This window comes from Nannobrachium achirus, assembly GCF_963921795.1.
Source record: "Nannobrachium achirus genome assembly, chromosome: 2".
Classification (NCBI taxonomy): domain Eukaryota; kingdom Metazoa; phylum Chordata; class Actinopteri; order Myctophiformes; family Myctophidae; genus Nannobrachium; species Nannobrachium achirus.
In genome coordinates this window covers 39,294,760-39,316,162 of record NC_137811.1, presented here as the reverse complement: position 1 = coordinate 39,316,162, position 21,403 = coordinate 39,294,760, and the positions used below count along the sequence as shown (strand labels likewise).

Here is a 21,403-nt window from a genome sequence, read left to right as displayed (position 1 = left end):
AGCTCTCCCTCCCTACAACTCTACCTCTCTCTTGTTCCTTAAGCTAACGATGACTATTTAGAATTTGTTCTTTTTTTATATTTACGTTACTGTATACCGATGTGCTTATTAGAACATAGTTGCAACTTGCTATTTCTCTTTATTCCATTCATCACATAATTTATTTATGAAGTGACTTTGCTTAATTGGACATCAGACTTTTAATGTGTTGCTATAATTCCCCATTCACCTGTTGAATTATTGAGGAGAGGAGCGTCCATTAAGCACAGGACTATTAATAATTCAGCTAATGCTGCCCTATGTCTGACCACATCACTGATTTAACTGTTTCCATATATTGTGCAGCGGGCATCCCCTCTCTACCTCTCCTTGCATCGCCCATAAGGTCTTAGCATTGCTTCTCTTTCTTCCTTTATTTCTGGCAGATATCGCCCTCTGCTGATTGACTGTGAAAACTGACTTGGTTTCACTTGAGTACATAGGTTTTTAGCCACAGTGACAGTTTCATGTTTTCCATAATATTGTAGATGCATGGCCAGTGCCACTGACTTTACTCCAAAGACAGAGGGTCGCATCGCCTCTACCCCTCTTCCTCTGTCCACTGTCTGTCCCATTCCTGTGGCCACCAACACAACTCAAGCTCCATCACTATCCCAGCTGCCACCAGGCACTTATCTCATGTCCCTTTTCATTCACCCCAGAGGGGCCACACTCGCGCACAGGATGATATCAATTAGCTTCTCATTAGTTTTGATGTCAGCCCTGTATGACATCTCCCACAGATCTTAACATTATGAGGAGCTGTGCCACAACCGTTGTCCCCATGCTGTGACCAGGTTGTGCTTATATACAGTCCATAGCCGTGGTCTGGTGGTGGCGCATGCCGCATAGCCATTAGTGTGGAAATGACGGGATGTTTTCACAGTACTGTCACATTTTGATTGAGGAGTGTTTATGTGTCATTATGTGATAGCCAATCACGACTTTGGTGTGGGAGCTCTCTGTTGCCATGGTGACACTGTTTGAGTGTTGGCGATAGGGGAACGGTTAAGGCTGGATCATTTAGATGCCTGCGAGCATTGTAGAAGAGGACTGCATAATTATTCTGCCAGTGTAATACAGCCAGGCATTTGCACGGAAAATGTGTTTGATTTAATGATGAAAGCAGCCATTTCTCCTGTCCATGCCACTGATGAATGTTTTCCCGTTCAAGGATTCTCCTTGCGTCAAAGAGCACAGTGTTGATATAGCGTGACATTTTCTTTTTCCCTTCACAGTTATGTTTCGCCTCTACGACACAGATGGAAACGGGTCTTTGGACAGCTCGGTAAACAATGATGCCATTTCACTTTCATCATTGGGAAACTCTTAAAAGTTTCATTTCAGTTACTCTGTCCACCTAATAAAATATACAGCATGTGACTGCACATTCTTCTTTCAATATCTTAAAGGGGAACTAGGCAAGTCTGTGTGTATACAAACACACTCCCCTCTCCCCCTCCCTTCTCTGAAAGGCATCAAACAGGTGGCTGTCTTTAATGCTTTAATTGATTAGAGAGATCACTAACGAGCACAGCATGAGTTTGACCCTTGCATGGCCCAATCAATCACCTAAGTCCACATCCACAACCCCTTTGAAGTTCAAAGGGAGCAATTACGAGCTCTGGCCAAGCTCCTCCTTCTCTCACAGACTTTTCTGTCCCTGCAACGAATGAATGTCAATATAAACAGTGGAACCGAACCAAAATACAGCCAGGGGAATGTGTCTTTCTGCAAGGAAACACCCCAGCACAATAATATAGTGGCTGATAAAGAGAAATTACTACTAAAATATGTATGTACATATATATTAAAAATAGGCTTAAAGTTACCTAGTTACCCTTTAAGCTCATAAATGTAGCATCAAATCACCTTGTATATCTAATTTTGGAAGTGAACCCATAAATTATTAGCATAGTCATAAGGCAGAACTGATATTCAGTATACAGTTTAGTAGTTCATCTTACCTCAGAGTGGTTTAGTCTGCCAGTAGACTATAATTGCCTCCCCCACAAATAAAAGAGCAACCACTGCAATTAAAACCTCAACCTCTGAGCACTTCCCTCTGTGTAACAGTTTAGAAATCTTGTTTGTGAAAGAATGACATTTAAAACCTACTATTACATGCTGCTTTTTAGTCCATTCAAAGCCAAAGACACTCAATACCGACATCACCTTTTAGGCTACTATAGAATGCACGATAAAAAATAATAAAAGTATTTATAATGACTGCTCGTGTTTTTACCACAGGAGCTGGAGCATATCATCTCTCAGATGATGCATGTGGCTGAATACCTGGAATGGGACGTAACAGAGCTAAAGCCGGTAAGAAAGAACAACATTTTTCTTAAGTGATAAATAAATAAATCGTTGTTGTCAGATGGAAACCTTGTATGTCCAAAACCGTGGTAGAAAATAGTGAAATGATTACAGTTAAAAGCATCATTATGCACCTGAACCATTTTGGTAGAAACAGATTGATTTAATGCTATCACTGAAGGTTATGTACAGTATGTTATGTGATTTAAAAAAAATGTTTTACTGCTAATTATATCCCACTACATAATCAGAATCGCCCCAAAAAAATGCGTGTGTGTGTTTCCATCTGTAACTCCACGTTCAGCAGTTGTTCAATTGTCTAAAAAACATAATACAAAAATCAATAACGCATGTACCTTGCCCAACATCAACTTTATCACCTTCAGATGTGTCTCTACTTCTCATAATCCCAAAATGTTTAAAATTTTTCCCCACATTTTGGCCTGTAGGCGGCATATTGCGCAATCCATAGTTGGGAGCGAAGTGTCATTATCATCACCAGGTCTCAGGTTACAAGAGGGAAGGGGGGGGGGGGGGGCAGATGCACACACACACACACACACACACACACACACACACACACACACACACACACACACACACACACACACACAGAGAGAGAGAGAGAGAGAGAGAGAGAGAGAGAGAGAGAGAGAGGGGGGGGGGGGGGGGGGGATCTAGAACAAGAATCAAAAACATAGATCTAGAACACAGAATTCATAGTTCTAGAACACATAGAATTCATAGATATAGAACACAGAATATGTACAGTACAGTACAGCAAGGTACAGTAGAGTACAGCAAGGTACAGTAGAGTACAGCAAGGTACAGTAGAGTACAGCAAAGTACAGTACAGTAAGGTAAAGTACACACACACACACACACACACACACACACACACACACACACACACACACACACACACACACACACACACACACAGAGAGAGAGAGAGAGAGAGAGAGAGAGAGAGAGAGAGAGAGAGAGAGGGGGGGGGGGGGGGGGGGATCTAGAACAAGAATCAAAAACATAGATCTAGAACACAGAATTCATAGTTCTAGAACACATAGAATTCATAGATATAGAACACAGAATATGTACAGTACAGTACAGCAAGGTACAGTAGAGTACAGCAAGGTACAGTAGAGTACAGCAAGGTACAGTAGAGTACAGCAAAGTACAGTACAGTAAGGTAAAGTACAGTAGATTACAGTAGAGTACAGTACAATAAGGTACAGTAAGGTACAGTAGAGGATGGATGGATGTGGATGGATGGATGATGGATGGATGTGGATGGATGGATGTGGATGGATGGATGTGGATGGATGGATGTGGATGGATGGATGGATGGATGGATGGATGGATGTGGATGGATGGATGGATGGATGGATGGATGGATGGATGGATGGATGGATGGATGGATGTGGATGGATGGATGGATGGATGTGGATGGATGGATGGATGCATGGATGCATGGATGGATGGATGGATGGATGGATGCATGGATGGATGGATGGATGGATGGATGGATGGATGGATGTGGTTGGATGGATGGATGGATGGATGGATGTGGATGGATGGATTGCCATTTACACTATTTTGCATTTTGGAAAAAACTGCATATTTAATGTTGAGCTATCCTAAATTTGTATTGCTTAGCTGCCCACTGGACTGTATCCATCTCTGGGTACAGGGGACTTTCACATAGGAAAGGGGCCCCGCAGGGGGCTTTTTTCTAGTAATTATATAATGATCTGATCATTAATTTGTTGAGAAAGCATGGATCCATGTACTAGATTTCTCTTGATAATGGACAAAGACATTTTCTTTCAGGAAGCTGTACATACCGTAGGATATAGTTCAATATACCTGTATAAGCAGATGACAGAAGAAATTTCCATTGTTATTTGAGTTGGTGCAAGTATTTTTGTACACGGGCAGTTAAGGCTGTAAGTGTCATTCATACTTGCATGTATGATAGAGTCAGCTGCCTGTCATGTACCCCTCATCTTAATCTTGTGTATCTCTAATGTGAGAAGATTGGGTACATACGTACATAACGTACAGTAGGTGTTAAAAGATGCCTGTCATGTAGTCAGAACTATTTGTAGATTTTTTTGTAGTGCAGCCTTTTCAAACTGTCCTGGTGCATAGTCTGAGGTGTGACAGTTCACAAATGAGTCAAGAAACTTACATTGCATGTGTGTATTAAAAGTGCCTCGGATTCTACCCTTTCCACCATGACCTGTGTAGATCCTCCAGGAAATGATGCATGAGATTGACTATGACCATGATGGTACGGTGTCACTAGAGGAGTGGATCCAGGGAGGCATGACCACCATCCCACTGCTGGTACTACTGGGTCTGGAGACGGTGAGTTAGGCCTAATTTATACGCCGTCGTGCAAGATTGTCCCACCAAGGTTATTACTTAAGGTTAGTTATTGTGCGACGCAGTGTGAGCTTGCTCTACATTTGTATTAACCTTTTGTACGGGTGTACAATCTAAAGGTTAAAACTAAATGTTCAGAAAAAGAATTGCTGTCAAACAGTCCAAATGATTAAGATTTCATTATGCAGCTAAAAGAACATTCTATAAAAGAAAGTCCTTAGACTTGAAAAGGCAATAAAGGCTAACTTCAGACAAACTCCCACAGAGTAGGGAAGTAAATTAAAAGGCCTTGGGAAACTTAGGCATATCAAAGTAATAAACCACAGCGTCTTCCTCAGGCCATGCCTGGAAATCTCATGGACAATCTGTCTGGGTGTCCCTGACTCAAGGACAGTGCTTCTCAAACGTTTTGTGGCAAGTACAGACCCCCAAATTGATGTATTTAGCCATGGATGCCATCTGAAAGTATTTTTTGAAAATATTAAAAGAAACGTGTCAAAAATGTTAATACCCAATCTACATAGGGTCAAAGTGGTTAAACTGATTTTTATAGTAATTTTGCTATAGGGACCCCTGAAATAGGTCAATTTGGTTCCGTTTGTACACTCTCAGAGTTACAGTCCCATAAGGGTCCATTTGGTTCCATTTTCCTAACTATCAACAATCATCATTTAGCTAGCTTGGGGATCCCCTGGAACCTCCTCAAGTACCCCTGGGGGTCACCGATATGTACATACTGTACCTACTGTATATACGAACATGGATGGGTGCATTTATTGTAAGATGAATGGGACTGTTGCAAAACACCTACCATAGTAGGTAGGGGTCATCGCCATGCTGGCTTGTGTTGGACATTTTTGTCAAAGTAAACATTTTGGCAGTTTAATTTTTTCGTCATACAAAATGAGTGGACAATAATACCTGTAAGACGCCCTAAGGGCGAGAAGCGACCTCGCACGCGCACATGGGCACGCATCCGCCTGGGTGACAGCTGACTGCTGGGCGAGCACTGGCGCTTTGGCATGGGATCAACTTTCCCTCTGCGTCCTAAAATAAAGACACCATAGATGTTTGATGTCATAGATCACATGACTGACACAATAATTATGTCCATACGTGGGTGGGTATTCCCAGATATGGGCTTAATATTGATGACATCAGGGATCTCCATAAATGGGCATAAAAGGGACAAGGACGGAATTAATTTGCAAGTGTTACGTTGCGTTGCAATTGTTTGTTTAAATTTGCCATGGACAAGGATAAGTCTTTGCCACAAACACATTTGCCCACATTCGGAGTGAGAGAGAAACTTTGTATCTTGTTGTCTTCAATCACTACGGTAGTGAAAGAGATGATGTTTTAATGATGTTTCACTAATGAGCCTCTTTGATCAGGGAAATCTGAATAGTCTGGTGTGTGAGGAGTGACACAAAGCCATTAGGCTCCGTGCACGGCATAGAGACACAAAGCATCATCAAAGTGTCCAACTCACAAGTGAAACAGTGTGAGCGATAGAATACACTTCTTAATCACACAGTTAAAATTTGACTTCTGTGTGGATGTACGCATATAACATAAATGACAGTTTTAAATTAATCACACAGAAAAGTCATGTTCAGACATCCCACGTCTCCCGGAAGTTCCGGGAGTCTCCCGGACCATATATGGGTTAATGACAGGTGTCAGTCTCACTGATTGGTCAATATTTACCATGGTTGTCACTGACTGCAACCATATAGGTAGTCAAAACATTAGAGAAATCAGTATTTAAAGGACGAGACTGAATGAATCTGAAAGCATTTAATCAACAGTAGCTGCTGGTGTTGTGAAATGTTCCAGTGGACCGTTCATATCAACCACATACCAAACAGAGGCTGTCATCATGCTGCTGTTGCCGTGGGAAACAAGCTGTACTTCTTTGGACCAGACGAGCACAAAGATGGTCAATTGCATCCTCAGATTGGTGTGTTCATCTTCAACACAGTGTCTTTGCTCTGGGTGAAGTTGGCCCCAGTGACACCTGGAAGAGGACAACGTCACATTGAGGTTCCATCCAGTGGCGGTAATGCAACAAATAATTGTATGCCAACCGCTGTAAAACCACAAAAAGAAGAAGAAGTAGTAGAAGAAGTGGTTCCATCCAGGCGCTGTGGCCACACAACTGTACTGAGTGAAGATACAGTCTACATCTGGGGAGGTTATCCTTGGTGCAACGTTCTTCATGCGTTTGAAGTCGACGCCCACAGATGGTTCAAACCAAAGGTTTCTGGGACTGTTCCAGAGGCGAGGAAATGCCATTCGGCCTGTGTCTTGGGGAAGGTCATGTATGTTCATGGAGGATACAAGAAGAAAGGACACACTAATGACATCTACAAGTTGGGCACCACCACAATGATCTGGTCTTTAATTAACACCAGAGGCACTCCACCACCTGCTATATCATTTCGCTCTGCCACCATCATTGGGACAAAGATGTTTGTATTCGGGGGCCGGTATAACAGTTACAACACATTCAGAGTGTTTGACACAGAAACCAACTGCTGGCTGAACACACGTTCTACAAAGCGTCTTCCAGAAAAACGTGCCAATCATTCAGCCTGTACTTACAATGGAGAGCTGTACATATTTGGTGACTGGAACTATAACCAGGAATTCAATCATCTGTGGAAATTCAGTCCAGAGACCTTCTCCTGGAAGAAGGTCAAGGCCAAGGGGAAACGCCCAGGTTCCAAGATACGTGAGATGTGCTGTTGCATGGTGGGAGATTGTGTCATCCTATTTGGAGGTCCGGGTGAATCCTCTGACCTGTATGTCTTAGACATGAGTCCTAGTCTTAAGACATTATGCAAGCTAGCAGCTATTCAGTACGGTTTGGACCAGTCAGAACTCCCACGCAACATCAAGTGGGAACTGGCAGCCACAGACGACCAACAGCAGGAGAGGATATAACACGCACACGCACGCACGCGCACACACACACACACACACACACACACACACACACACACACACACACACACACACACACACACACACACACACATCTTGAGGTTAGTTATCCCCCCCCCCCCCCCCCCCCAACAAGGTAAGGAGGAAGATCGTTTAAAAAAAAAAGTGTTGAAATTATGTTTTCATGTGGTACACCACCTTAGCACCACACACCTTGAGCTAGCTGCACCCACAGCTGCTGCTGTATGGTAAAAAGGGGAGGAGATGGTTTTATTATTTCACTAAAGCAGTGTATTTTGACTGGGTCTTTTGACAGGAAGAAACAAAAATACCGTACACAGGGAAGACATGGGCTATTTGCATATTATAACCATGCCTGGGGACAGTGGGAGTCTATTAGAGTAATGTTAAAAAAAAAAGCACAAAGCTATGGCACCCCATCTTTAAAAAAGTGGCAGGACGTGGCTTCCCTGTGGATGTTGACATATCAGGATGCAGCAGATGGTTTTGAGCATAGATATAACAATCTAAATACCTCTTCCGCCGCTGGAGTTCATTGGAGCGACTCGTAAAACAGGACAGGCAGAAGGAAGGCACGCTGCCACTCAAAGTGACTACTGGCCAATCACAGTGCATCTTTTCCGGGACTTCAATAAACCCTTTTGCAAATCCCGCCCCATTCTGCCCTGTTACTATGATGGGACATTAACCCTGGGCAGATTGTTTTTATAGTGGAAGTGGATGGGATTTTTTTTCCCCTTCATAGCCTCATTACAGCTATATAAAGTACCAAAGGAAAAACACCTAGGTGATATTAATAAAAAGGGAAGACAAAGGTACAGTAGTTACATTGCAAAACAGGGGATTTACCCGAAAATATATGTTTTAATTTGTTTAATCCCAGTGGGACAGAATCCTCTTTGCAGATTCTTTTATAGTGGTAGTGGATGGGATTTTTTTTCCCTTCATAGCCTCATTACAGCTATATAAAGTACCACAAAAAACACATCTACGTGATATTAATAAAAAGGGAAGAAAAAGGTACAGTAATTACATAGCAAAACAGTAGTTTTCCCCCGAAAAATAAATGTTTTAATTAGTTTAATCCTCTGGATCAGAGATAGAAAGAGAAGCGCATTGCATCTTGGGTACTAGGAAGAGGACAGAGAGAATGTTTCTCCTCACATAATAGGCTGGCTTTTCGTAATTCTGCCCATTTAAATTATATGTACCCAATCGTGACTCTTAGACCATTGATAAGGTACATGTGAACTAGTTTGTTGAAGCTTATTCGTTATGATGAGCGAGATCGCTTGACGCTTGCCGTCGCTATCACCGTACCGGCCGATCTCCGTGTCGCGCACTGCGGACAGTTGTTGAAAGCCACATTCAATATTCTCCACTGCACAAACTCCACCCCCGATAGCAAAAAGTGAATGTTTTTTTCTGGTTGGCCAGTCAGGGAGTCTCAGGGACCAATCAGAAGGCTGACAAACGGTCTATTCAATTCAAAGGAGCTTCATTGGCATGAGGAAACAAACGTTTACATTGCCAAAGCAAGTGCCTCTGGGAAAGAGAGTCCTGCATCTGATTTGCCCACCTAACTTCCCTTTATGTTTCACACGCAGAGGAATTACGTCAAAAAATGCCTATCCTTTTTTACGAGCCCCAGAGAGCCTGGAAGAGGCGTCTACCTTTCTGTCTATGCTTTTGAGCAGGTGTGCTGCAACACCTCCCTCACTGAACACCTCTGTGGGCCTAAACGGGTCAGCTGGGGACCACCAGTCATAGACGTTTTGCTCCTTTAACGCCAGTACATCTCCTGGTGGCGGAGCTATGGGAGGGATCTCTCCCTGCCATCCCTTGCTGATACCCGGGCCTAGGTGTTTTTGCGTCCCCCAACTCTTTTTTCTTTTTATATTTTTGAGCGGTGCTAACCGCTCCTATAGACCGCTTTTTTACCAAAACTATGATGTCACAAATGATGATGACATGAGTTCGCTAGACCAATGAAACACTTCGATTCTGTTGATCTGTCCATGATGTCATAGTCACAGAGGCACCCGATTGGTTAACCCTGATTTAGAACGCGTTTAGGCCGCGTACAATACGTCATAACGCGTTTAGGCCGCGTAAAATACGTCATAAAAAGTTATTGAGCGGTGCTAACCTTGAATTTCAAAATTGTATTAGATGAATATCACTTATTTTTTTTATTTTTTTTTATTTTTATCCCACGATTTTTGTAACCCATTTTTTCACCCGGTGCCAATTGCCTAAGCTGTGATCCTGGGCTCTACTCTCCCTCTGCCAACCTGGGGAGGGCCCCGAACTGAGCTCATGCTTCCTTCAATGCATGAGGAGTGAGCAGGCCGCTTCTTATCACCTGACAGGGGGAGCTTCCCCGGTTGGACGTAGCGCGTGGAAGGAACACGTTATTCCAACCAGTTCCATTCCCCTCCATCAGGCGCCCCGGCTGGCCAGGGGGAGGCTTTATAGAGACCAGGATTACTGCATGTTTTTGTGAGGGTATCTACCCTAGGAGACACGGGGAGAACATGCAAACTCCACACAGAAAGGCCCTTTTGCCAACCCCACCTAGGGTGTGGGCACTGATGACGCGGAGGAGGGAACACGCCCCCAGCACCCACAGTGTCCCCCGGCAGGAATCGAACCCAGGACCTTCTAGCTGTGAGGCGACAGCACTACTGACTGCGCCAGGGCTGGGGAACAATTGCCTACCTAGGGGGGGAAGGGGGAAAAAAATGGAAGGGGAGAGGGGGAGAAGGGGGAAGAAGGAAAAAAGAGGAGAAAGAGAGAAAGAAAGAGAAAACGAGCGTGGAAGGGATGAAAAATGCAACAGGCCAGTCTTCGTGTGCATCTCCCCAGTGATCTGTCCAAGTGGTTTATGAGTATATATGATAGATTCATGAAAATTGTGACTTTTGTTGATTTTAGGTATGGTTGCTGAGGATCCGAAGGTCGTGGGTTTGATTCCCACCTACGCCGGGTCAGGTGTTCGATTCCCACCTACGCCATGCAAAAATAAAACTCAATGAATGAAAGAAACGTCCTCATTGTTTTAACCATCTCTAAATGGACCACAAAATCAATTTTCTCACCATCATCTACCTATTTGTACTATTGTATTACTACAATATAACATGTAGGCCTACGGTACATTGGCACATATTGACAGATGCCTGTTAAGTATAACCCTTGTGAGACTGTACTTCATTCATAGATGTATTGTACATCTATTTATATTCACTGGTGATAGATGTACACAGTATATATGCATTTATATATTCACTGTACATTTTATGTATTGTTATACTTATAATTATTATTATTTTATATAATTATATAACATAATAATTATTTTCTCTTATTCAGGATCCACTGCAAATGCAGATCAGTATTTATTTCATCTTGGTTTGGAACAAATTCACTTAGAAGTACCTTGTATTTCATTCATTCTAACTAATGCTGCTGACATTTCTTTTAAAATCTTACTCTGTATGAGTTACAACAAACAAACATCAACAATATTATGACATCTGGACTTATTTCCAATGGGGATCAACAAAGTCAACCATTGAGGTAAAAGCATAACATATTTAATTAAGTAAAAAAATGCAACTGCATGAAAGGTAAATATAATTTTAATCTAAAAGATTCAAATACAACAGGGTATTAATCCCACATACAACATAAACATGGTGACAACAAATATATATGAATACATCATCACTCTTGGGTGGAAACCCTGTATGTCCAAAACGTTACTTATCACTTATTTCTTATCACTATTTAAAAAGTATCTAAAATAGTGACAATAACTGATCTACAAGCTGACAACACGTCAGCATCTTGTGGGCCTATAGATCTGCTAACATGGTGAAAATAGACGATCTACAAGCTGACAACACTTTGATGTGTTGTGGGCTTGTAGATCTGCTATTTTCACTACTTTTATGCAACACTCGTGTATGATAAAGTAGGGCATTCATTTACAATAAAATAAAAGGAATGGGACATGGTTTCTGCCCGACAGCGACAATATGTTGATGGCTCTGGTGGCATCACACTTTGCACAAGAATAATAAAACAAGTCTCAGCTACATCACAAATTTAAGTAAGGGAGAGGCAAACATCTGCTCATTTATTTTTTGTTGTCTGCTAGCCACTCCTCTTTTGATATGGTGTCTGTATTTTTGGGCAGTGTACAGTATTATGTCCTGTTTCCTGTGTTCTGAACTGGCCACTTTCTGCATGAATTTGCCTGCACTGTCCGCTTGTTGAATCTGGCCGTGGAGGCGCTTCGCCTTTGGTGAAGAGGTGCAGAGAGAACAGCTGAGGTCTGGGAGACAGCAAAGGAGAAATAGAGAGAAATATGTATAATCAATACAAATTCAGTGTCACACAGGTGACAGTTTATGTTTGCCTATGTGATAATACAGTATGCCCATCACACATCAGATCCCACCATGACGTTATCTTTTTAGCAGCCATCATGCAGGGGTCATCTATGTCTGTACACAGACATTTGTATGTGGCACAGATTTACACACTATTATAATGTTCTTATTTTGATCATAAGATCCAATTACAGAATGTCAAGTCTCCATACAGGTTTTCGTCAGAATATGTATGACACTGATATACTGGTTCTCAAATGTTTTATTTGCACAGACCCTTAACTCTGAGTGTCTTTATGGTTTTGATTGAATAGTTACTTTGTTAGCAGTTCACAAAGGAAAAGCACAGTACAGTTCAGAATCAGATACAATGTCTACTAATAGGATTCAAACCCAAGAAAGCACAATGGCTTGTTTACATGTTAGGTCCTTTTGTACTAAATGTATAAGAGAAACACATAGATCTATAAACCACTAATTTGTTTGTTATGCTTTGTTGATGAGCCAAATGTAGTTTTCTCCTTTTCACTTTCATTAACATACTATATGACTCCTTATCTTAATGTTTCAATGACACTGACAATACCTTAAAAATATATATACATATAATAATAGCCTAATATTGCAATAGCAGGACAGTAACTTAGCTATGTAATCCATAGGATAGGCCTATATTAAAATGTCTTTACAAATAAAGCATTAACTAGATAGTATTGGCCAGCCATGGATCAAATGAAAGACAGTAGCAGACACCATCACCATGCCTATTGCCTACTTGAAGAATGTTATTGTATGGTAATGAATTTCATGCAGATGACCAGACCATTACCATAGTAATTTGTAGAAGTCACGAAACTTACCTTGAGTGTTAGGATAACAAAGCCAGTGTCCAAGTGTCCATTGCATCCAAAGGTCTCTAAGTGACAATTGTTTGTTTTTAAACGTGACAACGTCGGACGCTGCATTAAGAGAATGTGGCTCACTTCACTCTACAGCTGTTCATAGCCCTCCCGTGTGGTTTCTATTTGCTGCTCTGTGCTCAGATCTCGTCTAGAGCCCGCCTACTGTATCCGGTAATGTGTAAGCCCACATTAAAGCAAGTAGCGTTTCCATATCCGCTCTGGCCCCAGACCGGAACAGCGACCCGAAAAGACGGCGCGTGATTGGTTGGAATCCCGCAAGGGACGGTGTGTTTTGATCGGGGAGGGAGGGGAGGGGAGGAGAAATGAAAAAGGAGTCCGGCGATTTTATTGGCAGACACATGGACGTCCGACCGGAGGCGTTCCGATTGGAAAGAAACCACCGCGGGGGAGATCTTCCATTGGCGACAATTGAACTCGCTCTCTTTTTATTTGGACGCGAGGAGCCCCGCCGTTGGCCAGTAAAGGAGGAAGCGAGGTAGGCGAGCGCTCGCCGGGTAGCGCCACCGTGCCCCTCGCGAATATCACTTATAAGCGATAAAATAACCACACTTTTAGACAGACTGTGGAAAATCTTACAGGTTATAAATGATAGGCAGCTAATACAAGTTTAAAATACAAATGAACAGACTTTGAAAAACTAAAATATTCATCTTCTGGCCTCTTCTCGCCTCTCTGGAGGCCTCTCTGGAGGTAAATAAGGTCACTTATCATTACACTACGACACTCTTACAAGTTACAATCCGTAGCTTGGTCAACTAACTGATGAGAAATGACGATAAAGACTTATATAGTCTGAGCAGACCTCTAGACTGACATCATACACAACAAAAACAATATTGCCATGCATGCCTATCAACACTGATTCGCGCAGGAATTAGTTTGCACCGCTCACTTCGCACGGGTGCGATTTTTATTCCATTTGTAACCCATTTTTAGCCCAGTGCCAATTGCCTAAGCTGTAATCCTGGGATCTGCTCTCCCTCTGCCAACCTGGGGAGGGCCCTGAACTGTGCTCATGCTTCCTTCAGCGCATGAGGAGTGAGCTTCTTATCACCTGACGGGGGGAGCTTCCTCGGTTTGACGTAGTGCATGGAAGGAATACGTTATTCCAACCAGTTCCTTTTCCCTCCATCAGGCGCCCCGGCTGGTCAGGGGGAGGCATTATAGAGACCAGGTTTACTGCATGTTTTTGTGAGGGTATCTACCCTAGGAAACACGGGTAGAACATGTAAACTCCACACAGAAAGGCCCTTTCGCCAACCCCACCCAGGGTGTGGGTGTTGATGACACGGAGGAGAGAACACGCCCCCAGTACCCACAGCGTCCCCCGTCGGGAATTGAACCCAGGACCTTCTAGCTGTGAGGCGACAGTGCTACCGACACCGTGCCCCCAACTCTTATGCTTATTCCTTAGCCACAGCCAGAAACGGGCTTTCCGATGCCTCGATGCTCTTCTGCATCCCATGTCGCGGAGTAGGCGAACAGTTGAGGAACCTACAAAGACCCTAAACCACACTTCCACAGGGCACGTAACGGTTTTCCAGCCAGCGTCCCTGTACTCTGTTGCCAGATCTGCATAGTGTGCATATACTGTACTTGGCTCGCTTCTGTGCTCGACCTATCTCAGATGACAAGAGGTTATCGAAGCAGAATCGAACATGGCTACTACATGGCACTCAACGCCCTTGTTTTCCTTCCATCTTCACTTCTTAGTACTGTATGCAAAAGAAACATGATGTTAATCTAATGATCATACTAGTTCAACATTTCTATATTGTTACATTTTGTATGGGAGTGTAGGAGTAAAATTGAATAGTTCTTGTTCCTCAGTCATTTCAGTTTTTATAGGTGTTTCTGCAAGCTTTGTATAAAGTAGTGGTTCTACAAGCAAGCAGCCAAGCACATCATTGCATGCAGTGCAGTTTCAGAGTTACTTCTCTGAAACAAGAGTGACAAGGTCTTATAAATTCATTGTGAAAAAATAACAGTAATTCATTGATGTGAAAAATAAGAAATGTACTCTTACTTTTACCTGTACTTTAAGTATTTTAAAAACATTACACTCTTGAATACTTAAGTTCATTTAAAAGCAAGTACTTTTTACTCTTAACATTTTGACTGAGCTACTTTTACTTGTAGTACTATGTCCATCTCTGGCCGCCGGACCCCACTTTGAGAACCAGTCAGGGCTGTATTAACCATTGGGCCGGTGGGGCCGTTGCCAGGGGCCCTTGGCTCTCAGGGGCCCTTGGAGGAACTGGTCATTGACAATTTACTCAAATTAAATGTATCCACGAGTTTCCAACGCTCCATAGTGCATTGCGCAGACGCTGTACCGAGCTTCAGGCGCAGCAGCCGAGTGTGATTTACAAGCTCACAACAGGCTGCATCTGCGACGCGACGTGAGCTTGTATTTCTGCTGTTAAACCGGAAGTGTGGTCCAAATAATCTCCAGTCGCCTCCAGCAAACTCCCGCGGAAAGAGGTGGATACATTAATTAAAAATCAAATGTGCGGGCCCCTCCTCTGTTGTCTACAGGTATTTTTTTGGCCCACAGATGATCATCATGGCTTAAAATCCGAGCTGGGTAGTGCGCGTCGGGAGGGAGGGGGGTTATGGTGGAGGGTGGGGGGGCCCCTAAAAAATTATAGGCCAGGGGCCCTCGCGGGGGTTAATCCGTCCCTGGAACCAGTGCTCTATCTAGTCTAGGTCTCCTTTTGAGATGGGGTCCGCGGCCACATACATATCATTTTGGGGGTCCTTAACCACTGATATAGGCCGATTCTACAAATGTTTTCTAATCGTAACACTTTTCTGAAAAGAAATCTGTTGCTATATCAGTGGTTCTCAAACTTTGTCATGTCAAGGACCCCCAAAATGATATGTATTTGGCCGCGGACCCCCATCTCAAAATATGTTGTTTCAGGGACCCCCAGAAGCAAAGATTTGAGAAAATGTTCACTCTAAATGTGGGTATATTCTGCATCTAGCTTAAGATCCGTTGGGAAACTTGTTTCAATCTCTCTCAAAGCTTGTTTACCCTGTGGTCTCTGGACGAGAGAGCCCTCTAGTGGATGTATTGCACAATGCTGAAATGAAGTGTAGTGTGTACTGATTTGTGATTTCCCCACACTTGAGTCACCCTGGCCTTGACCCGTCCCTAACTAATAGATTGAATATTGGGGGTGAGGGGCAGTGTTGGAAGAAGTACTTAAAGATGTGCATGATGACATGCAAAAAAAGAGCTGTTTGGTGAAAGTATTACTGTGCTACAAGCTCACTATGGCCTGCATTACAAAATGTACTAGTACAAAAGTATTGTTATCAAAATGTGTTAAACGTCTTTGGAAATAGCAGATCTATAACATGTCACCTCACAATGCATTGTGAGATTGTAGATCAGCTATATTTTCAAATAGCCAAAGTATAATAAAATAGGGCTTAAGCAGTTAATGCATATTTTGTATTAATTATCTTAATCTGCAAAATAACAAACACAAATCAAATCAAACACTTATGAAGTGCTTCCCTATTTTCAAAAACGAACAGACATAAACATAAAATAAACAGGTACAATGAAAATAATACAAACAATGTCAAAATGTACATACTGTATGAATTCACATTATTGTTATTGTTATCTGCAAAATACAAAATAACTTGTAACTAAAGCTGTCAAATAATCTTAATGGAGTAAAAAGTACAATATTTGACTCTGAGATGTAGAGGTTTGTATCAGTAGAAGATTAAAGTATCAAACAATGGAACTCAGTCTGTGTGCAGTACTTGAGTAAGTGTCCTTAGTTATTTTCCACCACTGGTCAGACAGTGGTAGCCAAATAAAGCTGAGAGGTGGGTTGGCCACCATGGTTTTGGTGGATTGAATCATCAGCCTGACTGACAAATCTGTAAGGGGAAATGAATGGATAACACCCTCTCTCCTACTCACTACTACCCATATAAGCTCTTAGCACTTACAGTATAGTAGGTTGTACCAGGTGTGTGTGAAATTGCAACTGAGTGTGAAGTAAGTTGAAAATGTGTGCTCAGGATCATCCTTGTGAATGTAGCAACTATTAACAACTTAGAGCAAGTATTAATCATATGGAACAAGTTGTCATTTTTATGTTGAGGACATCCAGTTTCTTATTGTATCCCTGTTCACACTGATCAAATGTGACTGCTACTATTATATTAACCACTAGATGGAGCCATCTGATCATCCTCTGTGTAGCATTAAGTATTGTCATTACACTCACTATAGAGTATAGTAGATAACAGGATGTTTTATTTTTAGGTTATGTGTTCATCTTTACTGTTTTAGGGAGAGGATGTATGTATATAATATAAATATATATATGTATGTATGTATGTATGTATGTATGTATGTATGTATGTATATATATATATATATGTTTTATATGAATTGAGTACAAAAGGACCCCAATTTAAACAAGCCATTGAGCTTTCTTGTGGTTTAAAGCCTTTTAGTTGACCTTGTATCAATGAACTGTACAGTCCTGTACTTTTTGTATGCAAACTTCTAATACAGTATTCAATCAATCAATCATTGCATGTATGTCAACTTAAATATAAAAGTAAAGTGACAACATTTAAATTTTTTATTTTAATTTTTTTAATTCATGTTTTATGTTATTTATTTATTTATTTTTTGCTCTAACCAATTCTCCCCTTTGCAAATCCCGCCCCATTCTGCCCTGTTACTATGGTGGTACAGATGACCCTGGGCAGATTGTTTTTATAGTGGCAGTGAATGGGGGGAGAGGGTATTTTCATTGCCTCATTATTGCAATTTAAAGTACCAAAGGAAAAACATCTAGGTGATATTAATAAAAAGGGAAGACAAAGGTACAGTAGTTACATTGCAAAACAGGGGGTTTCCCCGAAAATATATGTTTTAATTTGTTTAATCCCAGTGGGACAGAATCACCATTGCAGATTCTTTTATAGTGGAAGTGGATGGGATTTTTCTTTTTTTCATAGCCTCATTACAGCTATATAAAGTACCCAAAAAAACACATCTACGTGATATTAATAAAAAGGGAAGAAAAAGGTACAGTAATTACATAGCAAAACAGTAGTTTTCCCCCGAAAATATATGTTTTAATTAGTTTAATCCTCTGGATCAGAGAGAGAATAGAAATAGAAAGAGAAAGCGCAGTGCATCTTGGGTAGGAAGATGACAGCCAGATTATAGTTCTCCTCACATAATAGGCTGGCTTTCGTAATTCTGCCCATTTAAAATATATGTACCCAATCGTAACTCTTAGTTACATTGATAAGGTCCATGTGAACTAGTTTGTTGAAGCTTATTCATTATATTGAGCAAAATCGCGATCACCTCGCGCGGCCGTACTAGACGCACGCCGTGTCGCGCAGTGCGGACCGTTCTTGAAAGCCTGAAGCAACATTCTCCACTGCACAAACTCCACCCCCGATAGCAAAAAGTGAATGGTTTTTTCTGGTTGGCCAGTCAGGGAGTCTCAGGGACCAATCAGAAGGCTGACAAACGGTGGATTAGACAGAACTTCGGGGGAAAAGGAAGAGGGGAAAAAAAACAATTGCCAACGTTATTCATTTGTGAATAAACAAATGAATTAATTGTTAAAGCAATCAGTCCAACCTTCGGCCATTCTCCCTCCAGAATGTGAAAGACGATGGACAGCATGTGTGGAGATTGAAGCACTTCAACAAGCCAGCCTACTGTAACCTGTGTCTTAACATGCTGATCGGGCTGGGGAAGCAGGGACTCTGCTGTTCTTGTGAGTAACCAACTAACCATCTAGAGCAGGGGTCTTCAACAGGGGGTCCGGGACCCCTATGGGGTCCTCAGAGTTACTACAGGGGGGCCGCCAAAATCTTTGTTTGATAGGATAATTTTTTTAAATGAACTTAAACCCTCGCACCCCTATTTTGAGGAGAACTTTAGCCAAAAATAGCAGATCTACAAGCTCTCAACCTTGAGAGCTTGTAGATCGGCTATTCTTTGGCAAATAGGTTTGTTGTAGAGGTAAATAAAAAGAGCAGATCAATTACAGAGTGAAAGGTCAAATTTACTAAGTAAACAATCAATAATTAAAGCGGTTAAATGTCTGAAAAACACATTAACACAAATCCAACACAATTTCATACAATATGTAGTGGGGGGGCCAACTGGGCCGTATGTAAAGTCACCAGTGGTGGAAAAAATGTTTTACTTAAGTAAAAGTATCAATACTGGAATGCAGAAATACTCTGTTAGGGTGCCCTCACACCAAAGTACCTATGAGAGTGGAATCCGCGTTCCGCCAATGCATTTCAATGAGACTGAAGCGGTTTCATGCCAGCGGAGGATTTCTGCAAAAAACGCTCCCTTCTCATTGAAATGCATTGGCGGAACGCGGATTCCACTCTCATAGGTATTTTGGTGTGAGGGCACCCTTACAAGTAAAAGTCCAGAATTCAAAATGTATTTGAGTAAAAAATACCAAAGTAATGGTTTCAAAATATTCTTACCAAAAGTACCAAAAGTAAAAGTACCTATTATGCAGAATGTCCCATTTCAAGTTTGAAAATGTATAAAAATCTTTTGCAGATAGAGCTTGTAGATCGACTATTTTCAAATGACCAAAATGTAGGGCTGAAGTGCTTAATGACTTAATGTATGTTTTGTAATAATAATCAATCTACAAAGTAACTAAATTGGAAATACTCAAGTAAAGTACAAATACCTCAAAATTGTACTTAAGTAAATGTACTTAGTTACTTTACACCACTGAAAACCACTGACACCAGTCACTCATCATTCACATGGCGGCCATACTCGGGGTACGTCATACTCACCCCCTGAATAGGCTATGACATACGAGCAAAATGGACAAACATGGTTAACCCTCAAAGTCCTGGAACGCACCTGAGTCGCGTTAGATTGTAACCACTTTAACCATTATTTTGTGCTTTAACTATTGAAAAATAGCAGATATACAAGCTCACAGCGCAGCACCGAGTGCCGCGCTGCGAGCTTGTAGATCTGCTATTTTTCAATAGTTAAATCATTAAATAATTCTAGGCCTAAATGGGTTTTAATTCGGCTTCAATCTGCAATCTAACGTCTGCCGCTCATGTCATTTTATCACTACCTGAGTGCCACTTGTAGTATGTGTAAAGCATACATTAGATCAGAATAGTAAGTAAGCATGCTTGAGGCTTGTCACTGTGAACTTTCTTCTTTTCCACAGTCTGCAAGTACACGGTCCATGAGCGCTGTGTGGCTCGCGCTCCGCCATCTTGCATCAAAACCTACGTCAAGTCGAAGAAAAACACAGAGGTGTGGCAATTGGAGTGTTTACCAATCGGCACGCTTAGAACAGCAGTGCTCCATGCAGCTTTAACCAAGGGCTTCTCTTCATCTAATGGAATTAAAACAACTTGAGCTGCTACGAAAGCATTGCTAATTACGGGATCACTCTGCCTTAAAGATGTGCACAATACACAAACCGTTTCTTTCTTTCTTTCTTTCTTTCTTTCTTTCTTTCTTTCTTTCTTTCTTTCTGTCTGTCTTGCAGTTGTCCTTATTTTTGTGTCCATGCTAGATGCTTCTCCTTTACCCGTTTGCTTTCTTTCTCTCCATGATGATTGCCTCTCCCTTTCTCTGCAGGTGATGCACCATTTCTGGGTGGAGGGGAACTGTCCCACCAGGTGTGACAAGTGTCACAAAACCATTAAGTGTTACCAGGGCCTGACTGGGCTGCACTGCGTCTGGTGCCAAATCACGGTACGATGCCACCCGGGGAGAAGCAGCCACCTCCTCATTATTTCCCCCACTGTTCCACTGTTCCTTGTTGTTTCTGGGTTTATGTTTTTTTTTTCTTTCTTTCTTTTTTTGCACCTTAAAGTCATTCCACCAATTTACACCAAAGAAACACTTGTTTGCAGCCAGCAGGAGAAGTAAAATACACGTATTCGCGTCGTCATGAGTAATACAAATAATTCCTGTGAATGTACCTGAAAGTGTGCAGTTGGAACGCTGTGTTATTGATGCGAGTTGGCTGTTAATAACTTTTATCACCTCTTCAGCTCCATAATAAGTGTGCCTCCCATGTGAAGCCTGAGTGTGACTGTGGACCCCTGAAAGATCACATCTTACCCCCCAGCAGCATCTGTCCCATCGTTCTGGTGAGTTCACCTCACACCTCAGCTATCGTTCCTTACATAAGTTAACCTATCAAACCCTCTAGGCTTAGTAAACTGGACCTCTAGTCTGTTCGCTCTATTATTTTTTCCATGGGTCCACATGAACAACTGAACAATTACCTCCACAATATTGTGAAGGGCCGGGCCAAAAGGTGTCAAAAGTGCTAA

General features: G+C 41.9%; 1 protein-coding gene across 3 annotated transcripts in view; it reads left to right on the top strand.

Moving 5' to 3' along the window:
- dgkb (diacylglycerol kinase, beta) overlaps positions 1-21,403 on the top strand; it is a gene marked incomplete at both ends in the record, with an annotated part of 94,145 nt that overhangs the window by 19,301 nt on the left and 53,441 nt on the right. For all 3 annotated transcript variants that reach the window (XM_080745449.1, XM_080745448.1, XM_080745447.1), the window contains 7 exons: positions 1,278-1,327; positions 2,290-2,364; positions 4,612-4,731; positions 18,708-18,825; positions 20,281-20,369; positions 20,700-20,816; positions 21,119-21,217. In XM_080745449.1, coding sequence (XP_080601575.1) covers positions 1,278-1,327; positions 2,290-2,364; positions 4,612-4,731; positions 18,708-18,825; positions 20,281-20,369; positions 20,700-20,816; positions 21,119-21,217 — 668 coding nt within the window. The remainder of the gene's footprint in view (positions 1-1,277; positions 1,328-2,289; positions 2,365-4,611; positions 4,732-18,707; positions 18,826-20,280; positions 20,370-20,699; positions 20,817-21,118; positions 21,218-21,403) is intronic.